This window comes from Athene noctua, chromosome 1, assembly GCF_965140245.1.
Source record: "Athene noctua chromosome 1, bAthNoc1.hap1.1, whole genome shotgun sequence".
Taxonomy (NCBI): Eukaryota; Metazoa; Chordata; class Aves; order Strigiformes; family Strigidae; genus Athene; species Athene noctua.
Window position 1 is genome coordinate 114,533,690 of NC_134037.1, and position 9,539 is coordinate 114,543,228.

The window sequence follows — 9,539 nt, forward strand, 5'->3', positions numbered from 1 at the left end:
AAGTCCACCCACACTGGATATGCCAGCCAAGTCGCCACAGTCAGCGCACAATGACAGAGGAAATGTTTTGTATCCACCCTATAGCTATTGGGACTGGATTATAATTTATACAAAAGAAACAGTCTTTCACAGATTACCTCTGTTTGCTGAAACACTTGCAAGTAGTTAGATACTAATGACCTCCAAATGTCTTTAATCAAGCCTCTAACGACTCAGGACCATGCCTAGGACTGCTGGGACCCTTTTTCCATTAGTTCTTTGTCTCTTTCTTCCATAAGCTGCTTTGTCAAAGCAATTTGCTCTTCTAGCAGGCGAATGTTCTCCTTTTTCTGATTTTGACGCTCAAGATCTCTGAGAACTCCACTGTGCAGCCTCTGAAAACACAAGGAACAGGGTTTATCACAGCCTGTTAGATGCTGAAGGTAATCAACACCCAACCAAGCCCCAATCCCTCCTGCAGGGCCGTTCACCCCCTGCCTTTGCAAGTCTTCTGCCACTGCATGTAGCCATAGCTACTTAACATGGTCTGAATCTAAAACTACAGGAGCCAATATCCGGTGTTGATAAGCTAACAGTGCTACACCAAAAAGCGCTTTATTTGTACTTCCTTCAGATGGGTTGGTTTACTAAGTGGTAAAGCTATCAAGCAAATAAATGCTACGCACCCATAATTCCCACACCGTGCAGGATGGACATGATCTATAAAATCCTGTTCTGTCTGCCCTAAATCTTTACCAAAACTAACTAATCTCCCCAAAATTTCTCTGCTTGGAAAGAATGTGGTGGCAAACTAGAAATGATTTTAAGAAAAACTGCCATGTGTCTTTATCTGCTGCTTTCTGCTCATGTCTTATTCTTAAAAAGTTACCTTGTGAACTCTTGGCTGCAAGGCTGGTTAAAGTCCCACATCCTGCTTATACCAGGCTCTTGAAAAAGCAAGGCACTTCATTCAAAAAATATCCCCTCTACCTAAAGTGTTCATTATAAACAACATGTGCAACACAGACCAGCAGTTTTTAAATCAGTGGGTAAGCCCCTCAACGAGTGTAAAAAGCTGTAAGAAAATCCCAGCTGCTCTTTGTTTCCTCCATATGCTTTTCTCTCTCTCTCTCTGCTACCTGGAAGTTTTTTGTCCACTCAGATAAGTAGGTGAAACATTTAACGTTTACCTCTCACCGGGGGAATGCAAAATAGGTAAAACCAAACCCGGTGACATGGATTGGGGTGGGGAAAAGGAAGGGAGGGACTAGCTGGGAATCAGCTCTACTCGCACCTCTGGGGACAGGTGAGGAGGCAGCAGAGAAGTGTGAGTGGAGAGGTGATGAGATCAGACACGGGATGGAAGATACGGCAAGGCTGACGCTAACTGTGGAAGGAAACAGGGATCATGTGAAGTGTTTACTCAGTTGTGCATGTGACATAAGCCGAGACACAGTTCCCTGGCAACTTCAACTGATGAAAGTGCTGCTGCCATCCTTCCAGCCCCATGCTCCCAACACTGCTCATCCCATCCCAGAGTCAGACAGCTCAGCCAGCAGAAAACAACCCTCTTTTTTTTTCATCTTAAAGCAAGCCATACTCTGCTGATTTAACTCCCTTAGCTAGCGAAACAAAGACAAGTGCCAGTGCAAAGGAGAACATGGGATGCCCAGTCCACTCTGGTGCTTTGGCTTGAACTCACTGAACTCCTCAGGCCAGCAATATGCTTTTAGATATTCAGACACTTATTAGATTCCAAAGTGATAGTCACAAGCTTATCAGAAAATACGATACAGAGCAAAGAAATATTATAAATAGGTAAAAACATGAAATGATGGTTGGGAGCCAACCCTGGCTCACATTTAAATGAACCTGTGTGATCACAGTTGTGTTTTAGCCCAGCTGAAGATGAGAAACTTTAGTTGGGCTAAAACATGAGAATCTTTAGTTGAGATGAGAATCTTTAGTTGAAGTTGAGTTTAGTTAAAGCATTATCCACATGCCTGATTTACCAACTCATGTTCAGCTTGGACTCAGGAATGAGAAAGTCTCACAGGTACCAAGGTTAGCCACTGGATCCCAGAGATATTAATAAATGACTTAGCCTAATGGTAACAAAACATGTTATTTGACCTGTTTGAATGATGCCAAAATGCACCTGCAAATAATTTATTTGAAACCTGACTCTGAAGTCATTTTAGAAGATGTTTGTGATTACTATTTGACAAATTCTCACAGGGTTTTATTCCTCATCTAGAATGCCAATAACTGCACGTTTCAAAGGCAATTATTTCTCCTGTCAAATTTAAAATAGAAAGGTTTTTTTTAAGAAATATTTCATCTTGTAAAGAAAATGCACAGACACATATGTCAGCCAATAATCAAAACTTTCTCTAGAAATTAATCTAACAAAAACAGTCCCTTTCCATCAGCTTCCATCAACTGAACTCAGGTTACAAATTAGTAATCACTAAAGACAAAGTTGATAAACATTATATCATTATTATTAGTTAACAAGAATAAAGAAAAGATGTGGGGAGATAAAATGTAATAGAACAATTACATCAAGAACGTAACTCTTTCACAAAGCACAGCTATTCTGCGATCTTTCAGATGGTGAATGCATTTACTTTGAAAATGCACAGTTTGCAAAAGACACCTTTATAATTTGAGTATCACAACTGACAGAGAGCTGTGAAAAAGTTAATCACCTTCTCACTTTCCTCCATTCTTAGAAGTTAGGCCTGCTCTTCTTCTGCATCAGTTAGATAAATGTGCACAAGGTCAAACCACTTTGTGCCTGGCATATCAACTTATAAAAGTCAAAAGTTTATTAAACTGCATAAAGATAAACCTGAAATAATCCCTACACCAGGACTGCAGAATATCCACATTACTTATTTCCTCTACATTATTTAGATAACTGAGCCCCTTAAACTTGAAGCCATTATTCCCTGACTTGACCATAAAGAGATAATCTCAGATTTCATGTATAAAAGATAAGCTTTGAGCCTTAGCACTTCTGAATAGTGATTTAAAATTAAGTTAAACTGATTGCTGGAAGAAAAGAATTGAGGATTTTGGCTTCACTTCTGCAGCAGCAGCAGCCTGAGGAATGCTAATATCCCTGAAAACATATACAGATTAGTGTCAAATTGAGCTTTTGGGGAGGTCACTTCTAATTCTAGAGGACCGGTTTGCAAACCCATCCCGATATGTATAGGTCAGGCACCTCTGAAGTCATGAGTTCCCTACACAGAGTTGACAGGCTGTGCCCACACCTGAGCGTTAGGAAGGATGGCAAAGAACAAACCTGTCCCCCAAAACCCCCAAAAGGTCTTGTCACTGACCAACTGGATCCTTTGACCCCTCCATCTCTAGGACACTCAGCAAAACTGCCTATGTGCTGGCGGCCTGACAGCAACAACACTGATACCCTCCACAGCAGTGGTTGCTTCCAGCTGTGGAAAAATAAGTTAAAACAGACCCACGGGGAGAAAGCTGCCCACCATTGCCTCATTTGGGAAAACTAGGATCTCCCCAGTCAGAAGCTTGCAGCAGCGACCTCGGGTGTAATAACCAAAGCAATGTCATTTTGCAAAGCAAGCAACAGCTACAGCATAGAGCATCAGGAACAGGCAAAGGGCACCAAGTCTCTGTTTTCCTGGTATCGTTAGAAAGATATGAAGCAACCAGAGGACATTAAACATATCAACTCATTGGCTGATCCACTACTCCTTTTACTGGAGACATATTTCATACACTGGTAGAATGCACACCATGAATCTGCAGATGTGCCCTTAATTTACCCACGTTTTGCACATGAGTTACATACCAGGGGACCACTGCCTTGCTCAGTGCTCAGCATGGATCCTGACCAGGTACTCAGTGTTTAGTTTCACGTTCCTTGTTCAGCCTGTTGCCTGAGGTGTTACTTCAGGATACACAGATCCCGCTCTGACAGTGGCATTACTCATTCATCTGTACACTGTTCTATGCCCGTTTCCCCTATAAGATATCGATGTTTTGTAAATGTTAATTCATTTCCACAGTCTCTATGAGATGAAAGAGAGGTATTAGCCAAAGATTAACGCCAAAAACACCCATTAAGTTTAGGTGTTGCACTGAAGCACTCCTAGAGTGATGTTTTTAAGAGCATGTGTTGTCCTGCAGCACATGCTCAAAGTAGAGCTCTCATTTATTTCAGCTTTAGTTTAGGAGCATTTAGCTCATATTCCTGCCAGACCTTCAGTGGCTCAAGGCAGGCACACTGAATTAGCTGGCAATCACCTACAAAAATCTGAGTTTAAGTGATCTACCCAGCATATAGGTCAGCTCTGGGAAATGCAGAGCCATTACCCATTGCCATTCCAAGAGAGCAGCCTACTTTTTCGAGCCACTGCCTGTGCCACTCAGCGAGTGTCCCAGCTTCTGCAGTAAATTAACCTGCCTCCTTCCTTACCTAGATCAGTCTTACCCTCCAAGATCCCTCATTCTCAAGCACTGACAATCTCTTGAGGGAAGAAAATGTAATCCTGTAATTATGGACTGCATCATAAAGCCCATGCAACAGGCAACTGAGCCGGGGTATGGACTAGCAACTGTGGTGTTTTGTAACTTCTGACTACTTCAGACCTTTAACAACAATTATTTAACACAGGTTTTTTTTTCGTGTACATTTTCTACATTTTTTTGTAAATAAGGGGGGGAAAAAAAAATCAACCCTTCTATCAGTATCCATGTGGCTCACCAGCAGGGTCTAAACCCTCACAATCATTGCCCAAACTTCTGTCACACACAACATACTCATTCTGCAACCAAACGACTTTTAGTCCTGGGTGGAATTTCTTTGTATAGGGACCCACCATTGCCTGACCTGACACTTTCAGCTGTAGAGCTTTCTTGCAGACACGGTACCTGCCAGGAATGACCTGATTTTTGTAAACGTAGCACAGAAACCTTCTCTGTTTAACTATCGCCCGGTATTGCCGTTAGCTTGCACTCTGCCTGTCCTGTCAGAACAAGAAGGGAGCCGGGGCAGGCCGCACGGCAGAGAGCAGCGCTGTTTGCCCTTTAGCGGGAGGCATCTGTGGAGCTCGGGAAAAGCAGAGCACAGGCATTGCCAGAGGGACAGCACCGGCGGGACAGCACTGCCGGCCAGGGGAGAGCCCCGGGAACGCTGCCAGCGCGGTGCCCTCGGGCCCAGAGGGTGCAGGATTACATCCTTCCCGCATCCTGACACCCCCCAGCTGCTGGCGAGGACGTGGAAACCGCCTCCACCGAGCCGGCCGAAGGCAAACGCACGGGTTGGGGATAAGGGCGCGGGCGCAGCTAGGTGAGCGTGGAGGGGGCAGATGCCGAGGCAGGAGAAGGCGGGGACGGGAGAGTTGGCGGAGAGAGAGAAACGTCGCAGGCAGCGCGGGCAGGGCACCGCTGTGCGGGCGCGGCCCTGGCCGCCGGGCTCCGGGCTGGACGCACCCGCAGCCCCCCGCGTTCAGGCAGGGGCACAGAGGGCGGCGGGGCGCTGGGGACCCGGCTGCGGGCCGGGGAGAGGCGGCCTGTCCCCAGGTGCGGGCAACGGGCAGGCTGGGGGGCGGGGCTTGACGCGGGGGCGGGGCGCCAGGAGGGGGGCGGGGCTCTGGCCTGAGCCCCCGGGCCAAGCCCACAGGTGAGGGGCGGGGCTCCAGCCACCCCCGCCAGCCAGACCCGCAGGTGAGGGGGCGGCGCGCCAGGGGCGGGGCCTGCGCCGCCGGTGGGTGCGGGCGCAGGGGCCGCCGTAGGGGCGGGGCGGCGTCCCCGTTTCCCCCCCCCCCCCCGCCCCCCCGCGTCGGGCCACTCACCTCCCGCTCCCGGCGCTGCTGGACGTGCACGGCCACCACGGTGGCGGCGGAGAGCAGCGCGGAGGCGGCCAGCACCGCCCGGGACCGCCTCGACATCGTCGCCGCCGGCGGCGGGGCGGGCGGCGCGTGCCGGAGCCGCCTGCTCGCCGCGGGGGGAAGGGCCGGGCGGCAGCGCGGGGAGAGGGGGAGGAGGCGCGCCCCGCCCCCAGCCGAGCGCCGAGCGCGTCGAGCCAGGCCAGAGCAGCGGACCGCCGGTGCGCGGCGGGGCAGAGCGACGCCCGGTCCCGCGGGGCGGGCGGGGAAGGCCCGGGCCGCTCCCCGCGGCGGTGGGAGAGGGGAAGGCGGCTGAAGCGGCCGCCCGCCCCGTACGTGGAGTGGCCCCCGCGGTTCCCCGGCTTTCCTGCCGGGGTTTGGGGTGTCCTCACGGCTCGCGGGCCAGCCCCGGGCCCGCGACTGGGAGCAGGCCGCCGCCTTGTGCCCTGTGCCTGAGGTGCGGCACCTCGTCCTCGTCGTGGTGGGACGGCAGCGGGAGCTGTGTCCCGCAGCCCGCGCTCGCCCAACCTAACCCTTGCTGACTGGTCCCCAGCGCCAAGGGTTGAGCGTTTGCGGGCGGGTTATCACCCTGCCGTGGCTGGGCGCTTACACCCTTCTGACCAGAAACGCTGATGTGGGCGGCTAAAAACGGGCCTTTGCCCCATCGATGCCGCAACTGGGGAGAGCCCCCCAGCCTGAGGGGGCGCAGCCAGCTGGGTTACGGTGCCTTTACCGAAGGGGTGTTTTCCGGAGCTTCCTGCCGGCGTGTGCTTGCATTTCCAGTGTGGTTGCAGCTCTGAAAAACAAACAAAAGGAGATTTCTTCTGAGTTCAAGAAAGATTTTTGCTTTATTGCATGAAGACCTCCAGTTCTGTGCTTCCCTTGCCCAGAAAACCCAAATTGCATAGGACAAGCAGCTGGAGAAAGCAGTTCTTCAATTGTTTGGTTTCTTCTTATTGTTCAGTGTGTGGCCTTAGGCCTCGTGTTTGGCAGTTTTTCGTGCTCTGAAGACAGTATTATTCCTCTCCCTGGGGGCTTTTCCCTGGCACCTCCTCACTGGAGTATCTGAGTGCTTTACAGGGAGAGAAAAAATTATGTTCCTAGTGCTCCCGTGTGAGGGCAACAGATGGCTATCGTGAATTACTTTGATCCACACCATGTTCAGAAGCGCTTCAGGCTTCAGCTGGAGGACTTCAGCCTTTCAGGGTACTTTCACCCTCTAACACTTCCAAGCTAACTTCCCCCTGGCCGCTGTGGAGCAGACAGAGGCTCAGGTCACACTCCTGAAAAGCAGGGAACTTGTCCGTGCTGCGTTACCACCCAAATGAGCACATGGGAGGTGCAGAAGAGTGACTCTTATGATTGTATCAAACGGAAGGATGTCTAGTGGGGAGGTGGGATATACCACGAGGTCTGCAAAATCTTGAAGGAAGTCAGGGAACTATTCTTTGCTATTTCTCACAGTCCAAGGGTAACCAACCAGTGGGTGTGTGGGTAGCAAGCTTAAACCAAGCAAAAAGGTCACACCATGTGTGAGTTGTGGAAGTCTTTGGCCCCTGGTACTACAGAAGCTGAACTTACCTTGATATCTGGATGCTGCTTTTGTCTCCTGAACTCCTTAAACCACAAACAAACAGGAAGGTGGGAGGTGTATTGTGAAAGGTGTAGGCTTTTTCCTAACTCCTTCCTGTACTTTTTTCTCCAAGCATCTGCTACAGCTCGCTGCCAGGCAGGATGGTAGGGCACAAGGAATCAACCTCAGCAGGTGCCACAGTCCCTGTCTCAACCCAGGCTCAGATATTTCCAGGTGAAGCTTAGAAGAGTTACAGAGCAGTTGCTGTGAGGGAATGGCGGGGTTACATCCTCAGCCCCATCTGGAGTGGAAAAGGAAGACTAAACGTGTGAAGCTGATCCCTCCTCATTATAATCTTTTTCATCTGTCTGCTGAATAAATGTGATAAAAATGAAAGGCAAAATTAGTGGGAATGATAATATTTCAATTGAGTCTAATAGTTTTGCTCACATCGGTGTGTTTACTGTTATTAAGACTTATGCATAAGCGCTTGTAACGCGTCCAAGGCCGCTGGAGTGCCAAGAACAGGGTCGAGCCAGATGCAGGGCGGATGTGAGCCAGCGCAGCACCCTTGGCACCATGGAAGGGCGCAGCTCACCCCGGCTGGAAGCCGAGTGCCTCTACCCAAGCCTGTCATTATTCACTTGAGGGGCTAAAACCCCAGGCAGGGAACATTCAGGCTGTGCTTTCACAGCCCGAGTTTCTTCCATGGTAGTTCAGGTGATCCCGCTCCCCTCCCTTCCCTCCCAGGGGCTAGCCCTTCCTGAAGTGCTCACCGTCCCTGCTGTGGCCCTGCTTGACTCCTGCTTTGGGTGTTTGCCACCTTCCCGTGCTCAGGGCAAGCTCATTCAGGGAGGCAGCCTTCTGGAAAGTCCAGCCATGGACCAGATAAGCAGCTGGGTCTGGCTTAAAACCTTGCAGCAGCAACAATGTGGAGAAGCCCTTCCTCCTTTTTCTGAGACACTTTTCCAGCTGGGTTGGGTAAGCCTGGCCAGAGGCAGGCTGCAGAGGCAGGGAAGTGTGGGTGATGGAGGAGGGAGGCAGGAGTGCCCAGCAGTGGTACTGCCAGGGAAAGCCTTTTTAGCTGGTGGTTGGCAGAAGGACAAGAGAGAAGATTTCAGAATTCCCCACAACAAACACAACCTTGACGCTCCAGGCTTGTCGCAGAGATGTCTCGTGGGTCTGATGGGGGGAGTGTGTGACTGGCAAAGCAATGGTAACTCCTTGCAAGGAGACAAGCTGCGTTACTGATGCCCTCAAACAGAGAGTGAGGCAGAGAGTCAGCTTGTGCTGAGGGAAGAGTGCCTCGGGAGGGCCTCTTTCTCCGGTTGCTTTTCTCTGCTTGGTTGCTTTCCACGTGAGGTTTCCTCAAACAAACGCCTTGGCTGCCAGTAGCTGGTTCCTGGTGTGTTGTGCCCATGCCTTTCTTTGATGCCCTCTTTCCTGTGTCTTGGTTCCTCCTTTGCTGAGCCTGGGTGTAGCAGCACACGTTGTCTCGTGGAGAAGGGGTTGGGCACCAGTCAGGGAAGGGTTGACTTGCAAGTGAAGGAGACTGAAAAGCTGAAGGCCATTTTCCCCCCGGGCAAACAGCTCATCTCCTCAGTGATCTTGGATAACACGTCTGAAGTCAGTGCTTAGGGGCCATTTTTATCCTGGTTTCCAAAGAAGCTTGTGCAACCTCTGCGCCTCATCCGCCCCCTCCCTCCTCTCAGTGTGGGTGTCTGCCAGCCTCCTTGGTAAGGCTGCATTGCAGGTTCTGTCTCAGTAAAACTTCAACGTTTATTTGCCTGTTCCAACCAGTTTGACGGACATGGAAGAGTCCTGGCTCAGCTTTGTGTAGTGGGTGGTTACACCTAGCAGAGGAGCATCCCATTAAGGGAAGGGGTGGCAGTGTCAGCTCACCTCTATGTTAGCTACCAGAAGATCCACCAAACAGGGCGCTCCGTTGTGGCTTGCCCTAGTGTGTCACCAGTAGCACAAAGCCTAAGGGAAACCCTGCAAAATATGGCAGGGGATGGAGATAAAGTTTGAACTGAGGCCGTTTCCATGTTCACGGCCAGAACCACAGCCCCTCTCCCGCTCCATTTCTGCCATGTCACACGAGGAACCAATCT

At 50.6% G+C, this 9,539-nt stretch overlaps 1 protein-coding gene across 1 annotated transcript; it reads right to left on the reverse strand.

Moving 5' to 3' along the window:
• Positions 1 to 204: 204 nt before the first annotated feature.
• On the reverse strand, positions 205 to 6,004 carry PET117 (PET117 cytochrome c oxidase chaperone). Its single transcript, XM_074897452.1, has 2 exons — positions 5,820 to 6,004; positions 205 to 374 (listed from the first exon to the last, which is right to left on the reverse strand). The coding sequence occupies exons 1-2, from the start codon at positions 5,913 to 5,915 to the stop codon at positions 225 to 227; spliced, it is 246 nt and encodes an 81-aa protein (XP_074753553.1). The 5' UTR covers positions 5,916 to 6,004; the 3' UTR covers positions 205 to 224.
• Between the last annotated feature and the right edge of the window lie 3,535 nt (positions 6,005 to 9,539).